Source organism: Amphiprion ocellaris, chromosome 4 (genome assembly GCF_022539595.1).
Source record: "Amphiprion ocellaris isolate individual 3 ecotype Okinawa chromosome 4, ASM2253959v1, whole genome shotgun sequence".
Lineage (NCBI taxonomy): Eukaryota > Metazoa > Chordata > Actinopteri > Pomacentridae > Amphiprion > Amphiprion ocellaris.
This window is the reverse complement of record NC_072769.1, coordinates 20,540,890-20,564,505: the sequence shown is the minus strand read 5'-3', so window position 1 is coordinate 20,564,505 and position 23,616 is coordinate 20,540,890. Positions and strand designations below refer to the sequence as shown.

The window sequence follows — 23,616 nt, the reverse complement described above, 5'->3', positions numbered from 1 at the left end:
AGCGTAGGAATTTGCAGGTGAAAGGTCACAGATCTGACCCTTTAAATGTTCATGAAAAGCCATGCCTGCTTAGTATGAGTCCTAGAAGGGAGGAACACTGAACTCGTTTACTGCACGTTGTTCTGGATTAGAACGTCAGCTCAGCGCAGAACGTATGTACGCTCTGGCTGACACATGGTGTGTAATCCTTACACACTGTGAGGATTGCCATGGCCGTACCTGGAGAGCTTAAAAATGGTGTAAAGTCAAATAATCTCTGTCTCCTGTCTCATTCGGTGTCAGACTGCGAGGTGACATGGTTAGAAGTGGTGTAATTTTGTGTTTAATCTTGGATTAGCCCGTGTTCACTTTGACACCTCCGGTAACTAATCTGGTTTACAACACCTTAGGGCAAGCAAGGAGGGATTCTGATAGATTTTATGGTCCCTTAGTAGATTAGCAGAGTTTTATATCTTGAATTACAGGATATTGGTGTAATCCACGGACTAGGTATATGCTATTTGCTCCTGTTAAACACCAGAATGTGCGCATAAAGAGAAGGGCAGAAGTGCTCTGTTATTACTGCATTGACCTCCGTGCTGTGATGTAAAGGCTGATGTCTGCTGCTGGTCCTGTTCTATCTGGAAGCGCTGATTGTTTCTCGCATTGTGAAATATATGCTGTTGGCACAGACATGGACTCCAACCTGCAGCCCTTTGTGTGCACGTCTGTGTCACATTACTGTCACACCGCTGCCTTATGAGAGAAACAGACAGACAATACGAGATAGTATGCTCAGCGCAGACTATAAATTCATAAAGTTTCATGAGCTGATAAGTACGGCTCGCGGTTTGTTCTTTGTGAGAACAAACTGTCGCTTTGTCTTGGTGGTTCTCTTCTTGAGTCTCACTTTTATGTCTACAGATTGTGTCTTCATATTTTGATCTGACAAGTTTCCTCAGAACTGCATCATTTGGATTTTTTCCTAATAAACGTGGAGCCGCTCACAGCAGTCAGCTTATCCACTACACTCAATTTCCTGCCTTATGCATTGCTGTTACATTTTCTCTGTAATTTTATTGACTGCAGATTTTTCTTAACATTCTAAAGAATTAACATGTAGGAAAAACCCTCAGTCGTTCAGCATTGACTCAACACCACCCATGTGCACGAAATCTAAAATGCATTATTCTCTTCATGTACAATTGCCGTTCATTAACTTGTACACGACAGCCAGCATTCTTAGATTACGTGGTAATGTTAAGAAAATGCGAGTTTGATTAAAAAAAGAAAAGTCTTGCATGAAACAATTCCAAGTTTTGTTCCCCCCATAAGTAAGATTTGCTGCACCAGTCCCCTTACAGCTGCAGATTCCCTTCAGGCTGTTTCATTTGCAGAAGTGTTACTATCTTTATTCATCAATTCGTCTTGATAAAGTAAAAATGTCTGATAAACAAAGGGCTGCCAATGCTTATTAAGATTCATGACTCTAATTTCTTTTTGTCTTTGTTTTCCTCCTTTTGCCCTGTCTTTCTGTTTCTCCATGTCAGTGTGAAAATTTACAGCTTGCAGCTGCTGCACTCATTTGGATGATGAAGCTGTATTCATTTGTGCAGATTTCTGTCTAAAGCACACACTTTCTTCACACTCTACGATCTATTCATTGTTTGAAGAATGAGAAACATCTTACAAGATCAAGTGAACTCCTGTAAAACGTACCTGAACATTTGCTAGTTTTTTTGGGGGTTTTTTATAAGGCCTTTTTGAAGGAGTAAGCCTCAGCAGACGATGCATTGTGCTGTACTGAGTTGCCCTCGTCAAGTCTGGACACTTAACCTCTCACTACTAAAAGCTTTCCGGGGTCAGACTAAGTGCAGCTCCAGTGTTGAGTAATGGAGCCTCAGTCAAAACAAGTTACATTTCTGTGTTTTCAGGGAAGGGAAGTCCTTTGTTGGTTCACAAGAACTCAGCAATAGTACTGTATAAGAAGAGGCAGAGTCACACATTGGAATCAGGTCATAGCTGGGAAAATTATCCGCTGAGACTTACTCTTTGTGACAGTGGATGCAATGCTTGTTATGCCGTCATCACATCTTTAAGAAACAGTGTGGGCAAAGTACTGTGCTCAGTATGAAATGAATTGCCGTTCTTCAACAGTCTGTGTAATATTCTATCCCTCTGCTTTTTATTCGTGCCTGTCAGCTGAAAACTGCTCCTTGGCTTTATTATCCGTCGTTTATACCCAACCTGTAATTAATGTGGATTTCTTCTTTTTTTGTCTCTACAGGCCATTCGCTGCACACTGGTGAACTGCACATGTGAGTGTTTCCAGCCGGGGAAGATTCACCTAAGAACATGTGACCAGTGCAAACATGGCTGGGTGGCTCATGGTAAGAAATTAATTGTTAGTGCAGCTGCTGCATCCAGATCTGATATAAATAAACATGATCATAGTTTCTTAACTCATAAAACTGTCTGTTCTTGCTACTGATTAAAAGGAGGTCCTGACCTTCATTTCTGTACTCCACATAGCAAATTATTATCGATGCCAGTAGCATGAATATTACTTTCATATCTGGCAATTGTAATGTGCTTCGCACAATTTTTGTATTTCCTCTCGAAAACATTCTCTCTGTGGGTGTAAATGTACTAAAATCCAAATCTTCCACAGCAGAAGTAACTTTGCTGTTCTTGTTGGCTTCTGTATTTTTTGTTGCTTTCAAAGTCTTGTTTTTGCATCTTAGAATAGATCAAAAAAAACCCCAAAAAAACTCCACCACAAGAAAGATAGAGAAGCGAGAGACCACACCTTATGAGTTTTTCACGCAGGGTATAAGAAAAAGGGAGAGGAGGCAAGAAAGTACAAAGAGAAGGAGGAGGGGGAAAAGATAAAAGAAAACACCTGTTTGGCTTGCGTCCGCACAAGAGCAGGCCACGGGCCCTTCAGCGGATCGCACAGGACCCCACTGACTATTTTTTAATCTCTCCCTCTGAACTGTCAGGCACCCATCTCTCCTCTCCCCCACTTTTCATTTCATGTCGGCATTGGCAGGGACTCTGACAAGTAGTTCTTCATTTTTTATTATGTTCGTGTCTGGCTGCGCTGTGTTGTCAGGCAAAGCCCTCGTCAGCAGGAAAAAGCCGTCCCAGGATCAGAGAGAGACCCAACCAGGTGTCACCCAGACAGGCAGGGAGGGTGGGAGGGAAAGGGGGAGAGGGGGAGAGCGATGTATGAGGTAAAGGAAGAGAGAGGGACCGAGGCAGGGAGGAGGAGAGAAAGAGTCGACCAGGTGTCGCCCAGACAGCCTGGAGGAGAGGAGAAAGAGGTGACTGAGGTTGCAACAGTGGGGGTAATAACAACTGTACTGTACTGTACATTGTGCAGCCTGAGATGAAAATTTTTAGGCCCAGATTTTTGCCACAACGTAAAGCCTCCCTTATCTTATTACTGGAGTTTGTTGTGGCAGTATATAGGATGACCAGCAGACACTAACTCAGGAATCTTCCAGATGTTCAAAAGTTTAGGGTCACTCAGACAATTTCATGTTTCCCATGAAAACTCACACATTTATTCATGTGCTAACATAATTACACAAGGGTCTTCTAATCATCACTTAGCCTTTCAACACCATTAGCTAACACAATGTAGCATTAGAACACAGGAGAGATGGTTGCTGGAAATGTTCCTCTGTACCTCTATGGAGATATTCCATTAAAAATCAGCTGTTTCCAGCTAGAATAGTCATTTACCACATTAACAATGTCTAGACTGGATTTCTGATTCATTTAATGTTATCTGCATTGAAAAAAATGCTTTTCTTTCAAAAACAAGGACATTTCTAAGTGACCCCAAACTTTGGAACGGTGGTGTAAATCAAATCAGTCAGAGACATAACAGAAAAGTAGCAACTGTTATATTATGACTTAACAATGCAACAATTTACATGCAGTTTTATTTCTATTATTATTTTTTAAAAAGGACAGGGTAACCAGTTGAATATGTTGTTTGCTAGACTGACACGGTATAAATGTAAGCACCTAGTATAAGAAATAAGATTGCAGGCCCCTCTAATTTCTTTTTGTGCGGGTATTTCTGTCCATATTGTCTGTACAGCAGTGGAAAGAGTAAATGTAGGGAAAGAGAAAGTACAGGAATGACAAGCAGGAAAAGTCCATCCAGCCGTGACATGCCCCATCATTCAGCCCTGTCCCTCTCTAAGTCTAACCCTACAGCCCTCTCTTAATTATACTGTACATAAACCATGTGAGAATATGTGATTACTATTAAATAAGCAAGGCCCGTCACAAGTCAAAGTGTACTGACATTAAGGTATCAAGTGAAATGCAGATTGGGGTCGCGGTGGAGACAGAACAAGCAAATAGAAATGAAGATGCAAGGGCAGCGTAAACGTGAAAGAGCAGGAGATTAGATTAAACAGAAAGAATGGCCGATAATAACATTAATGCCTTTGCTTTTATCTGATAGATACCTCATGTTATCAGCTATGCTGACTGTGCAGTAGCCTGCCAGGGAAGATTTGAGACAAGAAAGAAACTTGATAGTCATTAACTGGGCCTCTGTGTGTCTGTGTACGTTCTCTTTTCTTTCTCCCCTTGTCACCTGGTCATTCATGCAGCTCTGGACAAGCTCAGCACCCAGCACCTCTACCACCCGACCCAGGTGGAGATCGTTCAGTCCAATGTGGTGTTTGACATCAGCAGCCTGATGCTGTACGGCACCCAGGCCGTACCCGTCAGGCTCAAGATCCTTCTCGACCGCCTTTTCTCCGTGCTCAAGCAGGAAGAGGTTCTGCACATCCTGCACGGCCTGGGCTGGACCCTCCGAGACTACGTCAGGGGCTACATACTGCAGGTCAGTGACCAACACGTATGCTACAGCGCCACACAAGTAAAGCGCCATATGGGCCAAGACCAGATAGAAGTGGTTCTCGGCATCCCTGCACATGCTTTTATATTTGCCTGCAATTTTCAGTGAGTTTTAAAAATGGGGATTATATCCACGGGGGTCACGACCATCACTTTCTCACCAAGTGTGTCAAGAAATTTCTCTGACATTGCAGTTATTTTGAGAGGTATTGATCAGAAGCACAACAGTGACAATCTAGACCACTTCAGTCCTATTGCCCATCCACTTTCTTCACATTTTCCCCGCTGTTACTGCTACTTCATGATGCCCCCTTTTCCTGCCCTGTCCACACTATGCCCCACTGCTGGAAAAAGGAAAGGAATAAAAAAAAAAAATTGGAGAAAAATGTCACGCCAGCAAACTATAAAACCACTGTAGCACGTTTCCTCTCTCTAGCCATCCCTCCTTCCACCCTTCTCTCCCATATAATTGCAGACAGACACATTTCTCAATCAAAGGTACAGAGGTTTTGGTGTTGAAACCCAAACCAAAGTGTTCCTGAATGAATTAGTTAAGAGCGAGTGAACATGTGCATGTGGTTAGCTGTGTATGTGTGTGTATGTGTGTGTGTGTGTGTGTGTGTGTGTGTGTGTGTGTGTGCGCACATGTGCTTATCTGTATGCATATATGGTCTAGTCTTCCAGGAGTGTAAGTGGAACAGCATGGTGACGAGAGCTTGGTTTGTATGTGGAAACAGCTTCTGTGAGTAAAACGCTCACCATCGAGTCACTTTCTCTGGAAAAAAAAAAGAGAAAAAAATGCACACAAACACACAAAAGAGCAGCTACATAGAAGTCAGTGAAGTGATGTTTGCTTGATATAATCTGTGAGTATTTTATGGAGTAATATAAATTAGGAAACGAAAGAAACTAATAATATAATATAATATAATATAATATAATATAATATAATATAATATAATATAATATAATATAATATAGTAATTACTACAATAATCTAGTAGCTTGTTATGTTAATATTAGTACATTTAGTTTACACACTTTCTTTAAATAGTATTTTTCTATTGAAAACAAAGCCTTGGCATCATTATTCTTGTGTTGAGCATTTTTTTAAGTAAATAAATTAATTGGTTATTCTAAGAAACCACCTTTTGAAATAATATAAAACACTTACAATCAGAAAACGTCACATTTTACAAACTGAAACCGCAGAATATTTGCAATTTTTTGCTTGATTAGACAACAATGTTTAAGCAGTTGTCATTAAATTTAGCCGTTTCAGCTAAAAAAAAAACCAACAAAAAAAACATTTTCATTATTTAATCGCAATATATTTTTCCTAAGAAAGCAAACCAAATGCTCCAAAAAGCTGCAGTGTGAGAACGCCTTGTATTGAGTAACCTTTAGAGTGCTGTGGTTCCCATAGTCGTAGCCTCTGTGTTTTTATCAGCTGGTTCTAATAGTCAGCTGGTGGGAGCACCGTTGCTCAACTGCTCAGCCTCATGTCACGCTACTGGCTAAATCCTCTAGATCTCCTCAGAAGGGCTTCAAAGGGGCCGCGGCCACAGAGAAGCAGCCAGTCACTTAAGGACAGTAAGTAGTCATTGTACGGCCCTATTAGCCTGTAAGTAGCTATGAAATTCAATCATCTTCCCCGAGCCTCCAGGCAACGCTTTATGTCAGGGGCGTGTTCCCCACCACTACGCTGCGCTAAATGAGAGATAAAATGAGGAGAACAGTATTGCAGATGATAGATAATAAGTTGTCTTTTTTATACCGACGTCAGGGGACGTTATTTGATGATGAATTACTTTACCGTAATCCTGGCAGTCAGGCTTTCAAACGCTCGTTCGTACCGATTTAGGATTTGAACAAAAGTGTTGAGGCCACTGGAGTAATGATGTTAATTTCTAATTTAATGAGATAAACTATAAATCGCCATAATTATCCAGCAGATACAGTTACTATTTCTTAACTAATACGTTGCAAATGAGGCCTCTCATTACTGTACATTTTACATTTTAATTGATGCTTCTGGTCGGTACACTGTGTGCATGCATATGGGTGCCTCTGATTTTCTTCTTTTCTGATTGTACGTGACAATGTGTTCCAGTGGTAGAGAATAGTTTGCAGTGAGTGACAAATTCCGTTTGTTTGCTGGGCGTCAGTGATGCGCCAGACAAATCGGCACACTGAGCTGACACCTGCAGCTCCTCCGATGCCTGACCACACGCTTACATTCTGCCAAAAGACTCCGCCGAAAACGCTTCAGTATTCGGCTCCTTTGTCTGACCGATACGTTTTCCTTCTCTTTGTGGCACTAATTTTAAACGTGCTACTTCTTTAGCAGGCCCATGGAGTCAAACAGTCACCCATAATTACTCCCTAGCCTGCTCCTTATCATCATTTATGTTCTTCCAGCATAAATCACACAGCTCGTATACTTGCACACACACCAACTTTGGCTTTAGGACCTACTAGGAGCGTGTGTTTGTGTCTGCGAGCTTTTCTCTATGGATGTTGAGCTCTGTGAGTTATGTGCTCTCAGGTGGTGCAGAGCTCAGTGCAGGATTACAGCTTTACCAAGACTCATCTGGTCTGATCAGTACGCACAGTGAGTGAGCCAAACACCTACATACCTTATGTATGGTATACATTCATGCACAAGAATAGCTCGGAACAATCATTCATGTATTGTTCATTCATATGAGAAGCAGCAGCTCATGTTGCCACACGTAGCATCAGTGCATTTATATACATTTACTATGAATATAATACCCGCTCTACTGAATAAAATAATAGTACTAATGTGCCATCAAAGCTTTTTAGTTCAAATTTACAAAAAATATCTGACCTGAATATGTGAGGTAAAACTTATCCCCCATTCCCCTCTCCTGCCATTCACTGTATATCTAAAGTAAATACACTGTATAGGTGTGACTAAGTATATTTACACTCTGCAGTTTACCCTTATAATAGGCTCCTTAAACTGAAGAAATTAATCAATACCATTAAAAGTTCAATGGCATATCATGAGGGTAGAATTCTGATGTGTTTTGAAATATACATGACATCAATAACCATTAACGCAGCACATAAAAGGATAAAACTAAAAACAATAAATAGTAAAGAGCAGGAAGGAGCATTTCGCCGTTGACAGAAAATAAATCCTAACTTTAAAATATCTCTGAAATCATGAGAGATTTTCACCAGACAGTGATGACTAAAACTTGTCTGTATCTGTGTGTGTGTGATGTTTTGTTTTTTACCCTTAACACTTCTTTATTTCTCTGCTATTCCTCCTGTATTCCCCCGACTTCAAGTTCAATCCGAGGCAATATGTGAACAACACAGACACATTTATTCGTTGCCAGAATTCCTTGCCCTTCACTTTGGCAGGACTTTTACCTTCTCCACTCCTCGGGCCTTCATCCTTTTCTCCCTCCCTCCTCTCCCATGGTTGTTTCCAGACAGAGCCACGGCCAATGAGCACCAGATGCCCCCCTCACTCCACCCCGACCCGCAGCCCGTCACTGCCCACTCCTCTGTTCGATACCGACAGATGGAATTGCTATCAGTGCTGGCTTCTCTCTGTCTTAGCCTCTGTCTCCCACACTCCACGCTGTCTATTTTGTCTTCCTCTTTCTTATCCCTTACCAAGTAAAAAACAAGTAGAGAGAGAGAGAATGAGTGGAAAGACTAAGAGAGAGAGAGAGAGACAGAGGGAGATAGAGCCTTTGCAGCCAACATGTGGGCCGAAGCCCAGGGTTTTCCTGAGCGACATTCTCAGTAATGTTCTGTCCTTGTAGAACATTGGGCTGCCTCCGCTTTTATGAGATGTGGTTTTCCTGACTCCACACGGCTTCCAGGAGACCCAGATGGAACCGCTAACAACCCCCACCGCCGCCACGCAACCACACACACACTGTACACACACACACAAACAGTCTTAACCCTAATTGCACACACAATCGGAGGAATGCTTATTCAAACTATCAGGCACACACGCAGCCACAAAATCACACTCATCTACCCCAACAGCTCTCCGGCGTGGGGCTTTGTTTCAGTGGCAGATGGCCGTGCATAAGGTTGTGTTTAAAGTTAATAATACAGGAAAACAATCTCTTTAAATTTTTCTCTCTTTTTTTTTTGATATTTATCGACTTTCTCTGTAAATATATTGTTTCTCCGGTGAGTACGAACATTGGCGTTTGAGGGCTGCAGGGGGGCTTGTGCTCTTATTTAAAACAACAAAAAAAAAACTTGTGACTGTAATGTTGTACATGTGTACTTACACATGTGGAATATGGGATGTAATTACTTGGATTAGGGTGCAAGAGTGTTTGTGTAAGACAGGAAACCATTTCCAGTTGCAGGTGGGTCCCGAGGCCTTAGCAAAGGTACCAACTTGGCTTCTCTGTGGCAGTTTAGAAAGGTATTTATTGAGTTAGAGTCACATTTCAGAATTTCTGTCTTATTTTTTTCTTCCCCTTTCCCCCACTGCACTTCCCCCCCTCCTCCTCTTCGTTTTCTGTCTCTCATTCTGTCAACTGTGAAGGTCACCATATCTCTTGATCCTCGCCTGAGAAACTTCCATTTTAGGTAGTCAGGCTCTGTGCAACAACTTTTTTTGGACACAATCCTCTCCTCCAATCTCCTCCATGCGGCACACTTGTAACCCCTATTTTCCTCCTGTCCTCCTCTCCACCCTCCATCACCTCCCAGTTCCTCCCCTTCTTTCGGAACCTGTTTTCTGTTATCACTACTTAATGCCTCACCCTGGGAGATGGACGGGGGAGAAAGCATTCTCCTAAGGTGGAAATTCTTATGTTCATATGGTTATGATTTGGTGGGGAGGTCAGGCTCGATTTTTGCTGGAAGGCTTACGGTTGGCTCTACGCTAGCCGTGCTGAGCTCCAAACACTTCAAAGACGGCCGGTGTACTGAATCAAGGTGATTCTTACCCCCTCTGCACACACACACAGACACACACTTGTCCTCCCCAGTGCTCTTAAAGGTGTCTTCTTCCTTCTTATTCTCAATCACTCACCTCTTAGTAAGCTACAGATAAAAGGATGTGATTTCAGATAAAAGGATCAGTCAGTGAAAGGTAGACGAGCATTATCAGCGAGGCATTAAAACCCCCACCATTTGATAAGATAGCCAATTGTATTTAAAATGAAAATGCAATCAACCCGGCACGCATCAGGTCATAATAAACAATCTAAAAAAACCATGTAACATTTGCAGAAATTAAAAAACTTCTTCACTGTCACTTTTCTCACGGCTTGCTCAGCTCACAGCCAGCTCCTTACACAAGTCCTGCCCATGCCAAATCCTCAGTCCCTCGCTCTCGAATCCTGAACCCAAGCCTCAAATGAATTCAAGCTGGAGAAGCAAGGTTATGAGCAGGTTACATTGTATGCAGGAATTTGGAAATAATTCCCCTTATATTGGATTTGGAAGGTAGTCTGAATTTTACCATAGATTCAACAAGGCCTCACAAGCTGTGGGTTCAAATTGGAGAAAAAAAAAGTGATAAATAATGATATGAAACAGTTTTTTCTGTTTGGTTTAACATAGTTTTAAATCAAATTATCAAGCGAAGGTTGAGAATAAAATGGCTCCCGAAGACTAATTTATTTGTTGCTTTTTTCATTTGTTTTATTGTTAGAAAGTGTTTTGAAGGTTATTGAATGTGTTCACTTTATTAAGATTTTTCTTTCTGTGTATTTCTGTTTATTTGGCTGCATAAAACCCTGCAGTGACAATTAGCTGACTGTATGGAATTTATCCTTTTTTGCAGATCATTTTAAAAGTAATGAGGTAATATCACGAAATAGTGCAAGATCATGTCCTCATGTTTGGGTGTCATGCATTCATGTTTTATTTTATTTTTTATATACGATTTTACATTGTCTTCGTTTGTAATGTCATTCATTTCTTCTTTATGTTCGCTGCTCGATCCATATGTGGTCATTTTCTCCCTCTGGTTTAATATCTCTAAAGCTGTCTGCACTGTCACCACTTAGTCAATTCTCTGTCTTTGGCAGAGATTTAAGGATGTTTTCTCAGAGTGCATGCTCTGGTCCTATCAAGTATAGGTTCTGTGCTGTGTTTTTTTATCTTTACATTGCCGTTTCAAAGTAAATCCATTGCTACAGCAACAAAATTCAACATTTCGGAGCACTCTTCTCATTTTTCTTCTTCTCTCATCTTTTTCCTTCAAAAAAAACAACCACTCTCCCACTTTTCTCTAACTGTTTTGTGCCATTAGTTGTTTGTTTTTTTTAACCGTAGACACGTGCACATAGCAAATGATAAGAGACAGGTACAACTGTTTCCTGAACACAGTTTGCTTTTACTGATTGAAAATAATTTTTGATAATTTTTGATTACATGCAGAGCAGGCCTGGAGTCGCATATTCATATAGTGTGGTCTAGAATTGCAGATGCTGTATCTCAGAACACGATAAAGAGCCAATACACGCTGCAATTTCTTCTCAAGAGACACTTCAGTAATTACACCACATTTGGAAATCCCTTAAATGCATCAATTACATGCTTGGTGGCCACATGTATATTTGAAAATGCTATTTTAACTTAGGATGGGTGACCCCCATATAGGGTCAAATCTAAGAATCATGAATATTCCATGTTGAAACATGGGAGTGACACAAGTGTGTGTGTGTGTGTGTGTGTGTGTGTGTGTGTGTGTAGGGTTGCTCTAATAAAATCAGATTGGGGAGTTAACATGCTGTGCAGGGCAAACATTGGATGTGAAAAGTGATATGTTTAACATACATGGTCAGGTCTAGGGGCTCCTATGGGATTCCAGTATGGCTTTTATCAAACTACACTCTCACACACACACACACACACACACACACACACACACACTGAGTATATGAGCGCCACCTTCTTACCCATTTCCCTCTCAAATCCCCATGATAAGGCTGACTTCAAAGCCTAGTAGCCAATCCTGCAGCTTTATCCGAGATGCTGGTTTGATTCCCCGGTTGCATCTCTTCCCATGGCCCCCACCACACCCCAACACACACACACACACACACACACACCCCAACACACACACACACACACACACACACCTACACACACACACACACACACTCCCCCCTTCTGTTCACTTTCAGTCTGAGTAAAGCTATCTCTGTCCACTTCGTGATGTCTCCAAATGTAAGTGAAGAAAAAGGGCCACCAGTGCTATCTTCCTCTGGCATGTCATAATTAGAATAAAAAGGAATATTCTGCCTGTATTAATGGGGCGCCCTCTTTCTCCTCACTCCCTCTGAACACCCTGTTCCTCCCCACCTCCTCGCTGCTCCATGTGATACGCGCTACACTGATCAGCGTAATGGGATCTCTGGTTCTCTCACTGCACATTTGCCTTTCTCTTTTTAGCCAGTGTCCACGCCCCAGGAAACTTCCCTCAACAGGTCCTCGCTGCCGCCACGCTGCAGCTGGAGCTTCCCAGGAGAGGCTCCCATAGTCATCCCTACACACTAATTGAACCTGGGGATCTGCCAGTCTGTTACCAGGAATTTTTATTTACCTCAGTCAGGCTCTGTCCTCTTTCCTTTTCAAAGAAGCCCGTGTTATAATTACCTCCTCAAACAGAATCCCTCTCTTTCTGTCAGCATCCCTCGCTCCATATATCCTTTTCATAAGTTATAATATCCTGTCTCGCCTGCTCTAGAAGGAGGAAATGGCTTCTGAATTCTGAAGCAGCTTTTCAGGGGGCCGAGGGTGGGTTGTTGTTGCAGAGGGAAATTGAATTTTACTTCAAGGTCAGCGACACTAATGACGGTGTGGGAAGGTGTTGATCTCGAGTAGCACTGGTTTGTCTAGCAGAATCCCACTGTATCGATCTGCACAAGAGATTCTGGTCCTGCATCGATTGTCACGCTGAATTGTTTAGCAGTGCTGTGGAAATTACTAGTGTAGTATAAGCAGTGATTTGGGACCGAAGAAACTCTCTGGGGTCAGTACTTGTAGACAGACAAATAAATAAATGGAAGGTTTCAGACTAAAAAGCCCCGACGAAGTGAATGCAGATAACGAACGGTACTCTGCAGCGCAGTCGATGTATGTCTAAAGCTGCTCCCCCACATCATGACTGACGCTTAATATAGCAGCTAAAAGTATACATGCACTTTAAATACCACTTGACAAGCCAAAATGTTCACAAATACTCACTCATCCGTGCACAGGCTTCCCTGCACACAGAGAGAGAGTGAGAATTTTAACCAATCACTTTCATTTCACTGCTGCTTGTATGCAAGATGGTTAGTTATGGGTGGATGCCCTGCGGTGTGAGTGAATGTGTGTCACTTCCCCCACAAATGGAAACATTTAGACACTGAAGTGTGTCCTGAGGTGAGAGCTGTAGAAGCTCTCACTCATAAAGTAGCGGGGAGGCAGCCTGTGGAGGAAATGAGCTCGGCAGACTGGTGGAGGAAGAGGAGTGTGACACACACCGAAGGACCTCACACGCACACAAAGACACACACATGCCGGCGAACCACACACTGGCGACTAGTGTGTTTGTGCGTTGCAGCGTGTCTATCGCCGTCTCGTTTTTCAGCTATAGCTCCAGCTGTGTTTGACCTCCTGTGTTGCCACGTGGTGTCACTGGCAAACTGGACACAGCCCGTACTGTACCTGCATGTAGTGTGGTTAAAAGGTTAAGTCGCCACATCATGAACCGGCTCCAGCGCCGAGACACCTGTGGAAGTTCACCACAGAATACAAAATAATGTGGGACGGTTGCTGAAACATAATGGATCCTTCTGAGTTAAACGACTGTATTTTAAACAGCAGATTTTTGGCAATTTTTAGATCAGGTTGACACCTCACCAGCTCCTTGTAAAGCCCTTTCCCTTACGCCTCTCCATTTTTTTTTCCCCTCTGGCTCCTCTTTCATTATCCTCTCTCTCTCTCTCTCTCTGTCTCTCTCTGACGTGTTGTGCTTGAGTGCCTTTATTAAGCAGGATGACCTGTCATGCAGGTGTGAGGAGAAGGTGATGACTACCCCCCGCCCTCCACACATCCTCATTCTCTTCCTCCCTCCCTCTGCTACTGGTCTAAAGAAAGACACTGCCTCTCCTCTACCAATTGGTCTGGCTTCACTTCACCTGAGACAGGAGAGGAGAGCTGGACAGAGGGGTTAGTAGCAGTAGGAGGAGGAGGGAAGCAGAGTGAAGCTTCAGTGTGAAAGCAAAGCTGCGCACTTCACTGTGAAGGACCCGAGAAACTTCAAAGTGGAATTCCATCATAGGTCAGCCCGTTTTTAATGGTGATTAGTATTAGCATGCATTGTAAGCTTAAAGACACTTTTTTTTTGTTTGTTTATTTGTTTTTATTCCCGGCCTTGCCAATAAACAATCAGTGCATTAAGTGGCAAGCAAATGGAATCAATTCATCCAGTTTTGCGCAGATGAGTGCAGAAAACGAGGCGTGAAGCAGCCGCTCTCTGTGTTTGGAGTGGCTAATTAGGAGCCCATTACAAAGCGTCTCAGCATGGTACTACCCTGATTGTTTATTAGAATTTCACTAAGGTGAAGGAGAGTGAGAGAGAGAGAAAAGGGGACTAATAGTAGTAATAAATGGATAATAAATGGATACCTAACAGAGAGAGAGGCGCACACACACACACATATGCAGCCTTGGTGAATGCCAGCCCCTGGGCTGCCTACAAAACGGCTCTTGTAAAAGTGAGGAAAAAAAATAAAAATCTCTACCAGCACCGTGCATATGGTTGGCTCCGTCCTCTTAAAGACTGTCTTATTAAATGGGTAAGTGGCTGAGTGCTGGGACCACCAAGTGAGCTGTGCTGTCACTGGCACACTGCTCTCTGTGGGCTGAGTGCCGCAGGCGTAGACAGGATATGATATAGGGTCACCAGAAATGATGGTTTAACACTGGATGATGCATCAGTTCCAGCGTTCGCTGCTCAGCCCGCCGGTGGCATTTGGAAGACTTTTCTAGTCCCGGATTTTGCTGTGAAAGATGTAGATCTGAGTTATCGCCTCCCACAATTCTACCTTGAAAGTTTGCGTGTTGGAAGTCAAAGGCAATAATCAACAAAGACAACAGAGCCTTCTGAAGAGGGAGGATCAATAGACTGCTACAGGTGACTGACCTCAGTGAGCACAGACACATGCATGCAAGATAACCAAAAACACACATTCAAGCGTAGGCATATACACCAGTAAGTACATGTGGTTTGCTCTCTTCTGTGTTGTCTCCACCTAACCTCGAGTTTACACTGTGTGTGTGTGTGTGTGTGTGTGTGTGTGTGTGTGTGTGTGCACTCACAAAGCATTACTCTCTCTCATCTTCAGGATCTAAGGCTCAGTGCCAACTGTTACTTTGGTGCCAGGCACCGTCTTATCACCTTCCTGGTACGCACATACACATACTTGCATTCTTACTTACATGCGCATTTTAAACAACCCTATTGCATGAGTTTGTGCACAGGCTCTCACACACAGTCGTACACGATGATCTGCCCTCCACATAAACAAAGATAAGAGCAGGAACTCTCAGCGCAAGGCCCCAAGAGGTACAAAGCTATTACTGGGAGACCACAGTCGCGTGCCTGTCTCTGTGTGTGTGTGTGTGTGTGTGTGTGTGTGTGTGTGTGTGCAGTCATGTTTGTGTTTATGTAGCTGCAGAGCTCTTGGAACAGCAGCTCAGAGTATTGTGTGTCACCACCATTTGCTAATGTTGCAGCACTAATTGCCACTAACTTCATAACGGGAGACAATAGTAGCATGGGGTGTTAAACCCTCTAACTTTCTGTCAACATCTTTGCCACCAGCAGACACACTCTGTAATCTGACAATACAATCACTGCAAGTCACAATGTGCCAAAGACCCCTGACAGTTTGACAATGACTTTGTCAGCTCCAGTGCCTCACATTAGGCTGTGACTCACACCTTTGTCAGGCAGTGAGGCCTACTTAGGTATGGGCTGTGCTGTCTGAGCCTTGATCCCTGACAAAAATCCAGCCTGTTGAGGTGACATAGTACAAAGCGTTTTCCTACTTTGCCAAGCTGACAAACCTAATTACGGCGGTAAAATTTCAGGGATCAGTCCCAGATCAAGTCTCCTTAGTACATGAGCTACACACCCAGTGTCCCTCAGGAAAGGCATATCTCCGGATTCCACTGATGTCCCAGATTCCCAGGCTTGAACACTGAACATGTCACTGAAATTTTAATGTTTATCTTTTGGCAGTTCTAGAGCAGAAAATATATGTTTTGCCCTTTGAGGGAAATGTCATTACTTTTTTAGCAGGGAAAAAGTTTGCCAGTATTGACATCTATGACTCAGCTTGTCTTTTATGTTTGTATAGAAAGTATTTTACAGATCTATGTTCTACTATGTTCTACACAACATCGTTTTTTTTTTTCAATACAATGTGATATAAATGCTAAGAATAGATATTTTCAGGCATTTTTCTCTGGCTGAGTGACAGAAGTCCGCCTTTGTGTAGCAGTGGAATGAATTCCTCAGCGTTATGACCACATCACTTGTTTCAGCTCTTTGAAATAAATGCAGTCCTTTTTTCTGGTTGTTATCAGAGCGTCAGCCTAGCCACCTTCTCCCTTTATGGGCATGTTTTGCTAATCTTGCTACTGGCCTGTACGTTTTAAGTCGAAACAGGTGTTGCACTCAGAATGCAATCTTGTATTAGTGCAAGCACCTCAAGTCATACTCCTCCAAGGCTATGTTTTCTTTGTGGATTCCTTTCTTGGCTAAGGGGTCTACATCTTGTTTCATCCGAGTTAGAGACTTTAAGAAAGGAAACTTTAAAGCTATTTTGATATGGGTGACATTTTAACATTTCCTTGCTATGGGTCAGATACACTTGTTACAGGCCTTGTCAAAGCTCCAGGAAGCAATGAAGTATTCATGTGCTCACAGTGGAGACTAAAGTCATGTCCAGTGTGAGTCACAACTCATCATTTCTGGGTTTTTTTTCCATCTACTGAGTACGTGTTAGCAGGTAGGTGAGCGTTATTGTCTACCTTAAAATAAAAGCGATATAAAGTAAAAATCAATCTGGCACAAGACCCAGCAAAGGTTTCTGCTTTGGTCCCCTCAGCCACCCTCCTCTCTGCCTTTTCTTCCATTTTTATGTCTAAGGATAGAGAGATTAAAGGGAGGCCATGTCTCAACCCTGAAGAACTGCCATCACTCAAAGATGAGCAGTGCCAAGCTCCTCTCTTTCTCTCCTGTTCTCGTTCTCTGTCTCTCTATCTTTTGGATGCACAACATCCCCTGGTGCTCTTTGGCCCCTCTCTTCATCCACAACCCACTCACACACACACATCACACCCATGATTTACTGTCATAAACGCTTGTCTACGTGCGCCCGTATGCATGGATGTGTGTAAATGCGTGTGCACACATGTGATCTGTGTGCATGGCAGCAGCCACATCAAATACACTGAAGAAGCGCTCCTCTGAGACATTACCCCATCCATTCTCATCCCCCCATAGTGATTCCAATACAGAAAAAAGTCAACATTTCAAAACCTGAATAAAATAATAAATAAAAGTAAAAGGCAGACTACATCTGGCACAATGTCTGTACTTAAGGTTTCCAAGTATGTGTCTGGGGAGGAGATCTGGTGGGACGGAGCCTGAGTCGGCTTGGAAGCAGTAGAAACGGATGTCACACTGGAAATTTATATGGTGCGGTTCAAGGAGCAACGGCTGTAAATTGACAAGTGATGCTTGTGAGCAGCGTTACCCGTCTGTTTCCCTTTCTCTCATCTTCTGTCTTTTTCCGCTCATCTTTTCTTCTCTTCACGTAGCTGTTACTTTTTACATCTGTGCACGCCCCGAGCATTATTGTTAACGGGTGAGAGGTACAAAAACAAGCCAGAAGACTAAAGGGGGGAAATAAGTAGCTCTGCACACAGACATGGGAGAAAATTGCTTGTATTCCCGATGTGACATGAAATAGTGACAGACCGAAAATGTGAAGTACATCTGAAGCTGATATCTTTAATCTCTGGATAACAGCAATGTTTTGCTTGGATGGATGTGACCCTTAAGTCTTCTGGCAATGGTGAAGACTATGAAATGGAGTGGAACTGTAATACAGCTCTAATGATATAAATACGGAATCGTCATCAAAACTCGAAAATGTCTGTGTTTAAAAAAAGATTTGCAATCTCATCAGCATCTATCATGATCCCTGTCATTTATTGCTAGAAATAATATTTTAATACGATCCAGGCTATGAGGCACAATGTTGAGTGTGTGCGTGCATCAGGGAACCTCAGTGCTCACGTGTGTGACTATATCTGTGCTGGAGTTTGATCGGGTCACTCTACTGTATAAATGTCTCTAATGGCAGCACTCTTCTTTAATAATGCAGGATCTTTTTTTCTCTGTCCCTGCTCCGCATCACATCATGTTTGAAGTGACAGCCACATGAGCTACCATTCTACACTAGGTCAACTACAGAGAGGGGGGGAGTCTGTGCAGGAATGGCAGGGTGAGAATATGATGCTGAAAGAGATGCACACAAAGAAGGAACGGCAACCGGCTACTTTCAGTAATTTAGTAATAGAAGACGTTCTTTGAGTGCAACAAGAAGCTAAAGATGAAAACCTGTTGTGGTGTAAGCTTTCACCAAAGCACGGATTTTCTTTGATTTACAGTTTTTGTTCCTAACAGAAGCTGACACTACTTCACACTACTATGACAGCACATTTCTGAATAAAATTTGTATATTTTTAAAGATCCCTTTTTATAAATGCCGAAAAAAATCTTTTAAAAAGATAAAAATAATTATTCAGGGATGTCACGTGTCCACTTGGGGATAACTTGCTCTAGTTTGAAATATGGACCACAGAAACAAAGAAAGCAGGAAATATATGCACAACCGTTCAAAAGTTTGGGGTCACCCAGGCAGTTTCAGGTTACAGGAGTGATGCTTGCTGGAAATGTTCCCCTGTACCCCTAGATATCCCATTAAAAATCAGAATAGCCATTTACCACATTAATGTCTAGACTGGATTTCTGATTAATTTAATGTTATCTTCATTGAAAAAAATGCTTTTGTTTCAAAAATAAGGACATTTAGATCCCAAACTTTTGTATTCCTTTTGCACAATAGTGTATATATACACAACTATGCAAAAGAATACAAATTGAGCTGTACTCTAACAGCCCACATTCAGTATTATAACAGTTCCAGTGGAAAGCATGTGCTGCAGGAGTTTGAGGAGAACCACAGAACTGCAGTCGGCCACAATCTGACAAAGAAATTATAGATCCAGTGAATATTTTTAATAACCAAAAATCATTTCAGTTTTTCAATATGAAAATAAAAATCATTACCCTCTAAAGCGAATCCCGCTGTTAGGATGAATTGTGCGAGTCCAGCGCTCAGTCTACCCGTGCAGCGTTCAGCAATGACATCTGGTAGACTGCGCTTTTCTCCCACCAGCACCGCCGCGCACCAGCTGAGAACAGACAGATGCCAAGACCACTGTGGCAGCTCTGTTTTGCTATGGGAAACATGCTGTCACATCTGGGCCTTCCGGAGAGAGCGAGACATGAAGGAAGAGATAATGCGAGACAAAAGTGGGTGGAAGGATCATCGGGGCGCAAAGACATGAGCTCTTTCGCACGAAATGTCACAGACCCGAACATCAATGCGGGTGCCAGGAGGGTGATGCCCCTTCAGGGTGACAGAGTGATAAGAAGGGTGAATTATACTGTAGCACCAGTGCAGCATGGTGCGCGTTACTTGCCACCCCTGCCTCGTCTCTTCCGCTCTCTCCCCCTCTCATTAACCTCAAGTCTGATTGCCCCCAGGACTCCCTTGTGCTAATTAGAGGGGGAAATATGTCTACGATGCATGCACTCCTGTACAAACGTGCACACACATAATTTTGCGCAGCTGACAGAAAGGCTGCTGTAACTGTAGGTGTGAGAATGAAAGGCTCGTACGCTATTGTGTTTCATCTACGTTCTGAATGTGTTGGCAACCGCAGGGTTAACCCCAGCAGGTGACGGTTCGGAGCGCTGTTGATTCCTTTTACACAGACAGCCTTCATCTCTGCGGAGCGCACCTCTTCATTTAGCCGTGTTAAATCAAGAAGTGAGCATTTTTGTCTCAACATGACGCAATTAGGGATGAACACTGTATGAAACTGTGAACTGATCATTTTCCCCTTGTCACTCACTTATTATGATGGCAATTGCTGCTGCAATACAAAACAATTTAATAATATGTCTTGATGACAGATTCAAATAGGATTTGTGAATTTAAAAAGCTGAGAAAAAACAATAATGTAATTAATGTAATTCCTTCAAGTTTTAATGAGGATTGACCTGTTGTGGTGAGATGCTCAGGGGGATGCAGATTAACTGATTGCTTAGGTGAATCACTTCACACACACACACACACACACACACACACACACACACACACACACACACACACACACACACACACACACACACACACACACAATGACTGTTCCCAGCTCCTTGGCAAATTAGAGCCTATTGACAGAGAAGCAGTGCAGCCTCTTCCAGCGAAGACATTTCTAATAGCACTTTGACATCTCCATTCAGGAGGCTTTTGTGTTCTCAGGAGCAATTTGTGAATAAAGAAAGAGCCCATTTTCTTCTTTCGTTTTACACGCTGTTAAGGACAAGCACAAGCAGACACAAACATGTTGTGGGAGTTGTACAGCAAATAGCCATTTGTACCTGGACTGGACCTGGGGACAACTGGGGAAGAAAGAAAGAGAGGGAGATATAGATAGAGGGAGGCCGGGGAGGGGGAGTATTTAAGAGCACTTGAGTGCCAGCGTAGATGTAGTCACTTCTCCCAGTGGACAAAACCAAGCCCCTCTGCACCATGGCATGATTTTTCACTTTAGCAAGCAGCACTCAGTACTCCTCCTTTAGTCCCCCTCTTCTTTCTCCTCTTCTCTGAGTCGCTGTGTGCTTCAACGATTCCATCATTGCCTTTCATTCACTCTTGACTACAACGGGCACAAGTCCACACACTTGCACACACACACACACACACACAATTTGACCCATTTGCCCCCCTGCCATGGGTAGTAAATAATTCCATTCTGAGGGCCATTAGCGAGTATCTCAAGGGTTAAGAGGGGAAATGCACAGGCAGTCAGATGGGCGATTAGACAATAAGAAGATGAAATGTCTACTATTGTTTTGTTGCTTATTGTTTCACAGAGCTCACACTGGTGGCTAATTCATAAGCTTAATGTCCTTTTATGTGCCCTGTTTTTTTTTTGTCAAGCGGGCTACATACTGCAGAGGTGAAGACATTCACACACACATGTGCACAGACACACATACATTATTTGTATTGCTACCTCTCTCACATGTGGCAGTGGGTTACTCTGCCAAAATTTAATGATCAGCAGACCTGGTTCTCATCACCGTGTAGGATTCAACATCCCTTCAGACTAAAGGAAATGTAAGATGCCATTATGCAAAGTATAGAGAGGATGGAGCCAAAACTCTTTGTCTGTCCTGCATTCCAACAGCAAAACCAAACTGTTTGTGCTAATGTACTGCCCTGTGTGCGTGTGTTTGTGCATGAGTAGGGCCTCAAGCAATGCAGCTTGTCATTTTAGTAGAAGACTACACCTTACATGGATAGACCAGTCTTGACTGTGACATAACCTTTGAAGAATTAGTGTCACCCAGCCAGAAACCTCATTTAAGAGACTGACTCCGAACACTGCAACGCATCCTAATTGTGTAGACATGTGTCAGCGCATGACACGTGTGTTTTATGTGACTGTATCGCCACACAGCCTGCAGTGAGTCGTACACACATGAAGCTGTAGACACACTAACTGGTCCTCTGAGCCTTTAGTTCAGCCACTGTCAGAGGGATCCTTGTATTTTTCCACAGGCATGTCGGAGGATTACACAGTCCCTGTGCTGTTTCACTGACCTCCCCCTGCACACACACACACACACACACACACACACACATCAAAGCAGCTCAGCATCGTGCCCAGGACTGAGTTAGGGGTACACTTGCCTACTCACTCAGCAGGCCGCTGGCATACTCCACATCTGCCTGGAGGGATTGCCAATGGCGAGCACGGTCTCTGTATGTGTGTGTGTGTGTGTGTATGTGTGTATTTGTGATTTTGTTTGTAAGGAAAAAAAATCAGCATATGCTTTTTGCTTGATGCATGTCAGTCTTTAAAGTGTTTATAACTACTGATGTATTCTGCGAAAGCACTTGTGTAAAAAAAATATACTTTTAGCTTTCAAATCACTATCAACATTTTAGTTTACATATTGCAGATTTCCACATCTTTTTATCCAGCAACAGGTCAAGTCCCTGCGGAAAAAAACATACATTTTAAGCATACAGTATATCTGATAGACTTATTGAAGAAAACTGCACAAAACGCCAGCCAATCAGTGGACTTTCTTCCACTTTCAGATGGTAGAACAGGCATCTTAATGAATGGGACTAGATACCTTCAAATATTCTTAATTATTATGTTTTAATTGTACACGTTTTCAACAGTAGTTTACCCTGACATAGCAGGAAAAACTGAATGTTTAAAAGTGGTTTGGCCAAACAGGTACATCCACTACCGTTCAAAAGTTTGGGGTCACCCAGGCAATATCATGTTTTCCATGAAAACTCACACTTTTATTCATGTGCTAACATAACTGCACAAGGGTTTTCTGATCATCAATTAGCCTTCCAACACCATTAGCTAACACAATGTAGCATTAGAACACAGGAGTGATGGTTGCTGGAAATGTTCCTCTGTACCTCTATGGAGATATTCCATTAAAAACCAGCTGTTTCCAGCTAGAATAGTCATTTACCACATTAACAATGTCTAAACTGGATTTCAGATTAATTTAATGTTATCTTCATTTAAAAAACCACTTCTCTTTCAAAAATAAGGACATTTCTATTTGATCCCAAACTTTTGAACGGTAGTGTGTAAACAGGTATTGGGTACAGAACTACTCGAGTTATTTACAACATAAAAAATTAAAGCACCTAGGCATATTGGCTGAGGGGAAGATCTGGTGTGCGTGAATTATCCCTGATCAATATATACGTAGAGTTTAGCAGTAACATGGTTTCTCATTATACCCCATTTGACCACACATTCACCTCTTCTCCCACCTTTTTGTTTTCTTTTCTTTCCAAGCTGCTCCCATCCCACTCTTCCCCTGTCAGGCGCTTTGGCCTACACACAGGGCAACTATACGACTGCAATACAAATCAATGGGCTCACACATTAACACAGACATACAGCAGACAAAGTAAGGACTCCACGACCTCTAACCCAAACACCTCTAGCCCTCCAGGTTGATCAATAGTCAGAAAAAAAGCATTAACAGCCCATCGCACTCCTTCCATCTTTCTCATTCCACGCTAATCATTTTTTCAATGTTACCTCTCTCACTCTTTCCCTCTTTCTTCTGTGCTGGAGAGGAAACTTTATTTCCCAGAGCCCCTTAGAAATCCCAGAAGCCTGTATGCCCCCATCTCACCTCCAAGCCACAGCCAGACACCCGGTTAGAGACTATTACTATCGTTAGCCCCCCCTCATCCCAACAAGAAACAGACAGTACCTGGACATTAGTTAATCCATACTTATTGCATCTGGGCTCCTCTCACAGCCTTGTAATTCATATGGAGAGACATATTAGCGCGACATATT

At 42.7% G+C, this 23,616-nt stretch overlaps 1 protein-coding gene across 9 annotated transcripts in view; it reads left to right on the top strand.

Annotated features, from left to right (window-relative positions):
• Positions 1-23,616, top strand: part of bnc2 (basonuclin 2) — a 218,608-nt gene that overhangs the window by 169,039 nt on the left and 25,953 nt on the right. For all 9 annotated transcript variants that reach the window (XM_055009987.1, XM_055009984.1, XM_055009989.1 and 6 more), the window contains 2 exons: positions 2,267-2,369; positions 4,617-4,852. In XM_055009987.1, coding sequence (XP_054865962.1) covers positions 2,267-2,369; positions 4,617-4,852 — 339 coding nt within the window. The remainder of the gene's footprint in view (positions 1-2,266; positions 2,370-4,616; positions 4,853-23,616) is intronic.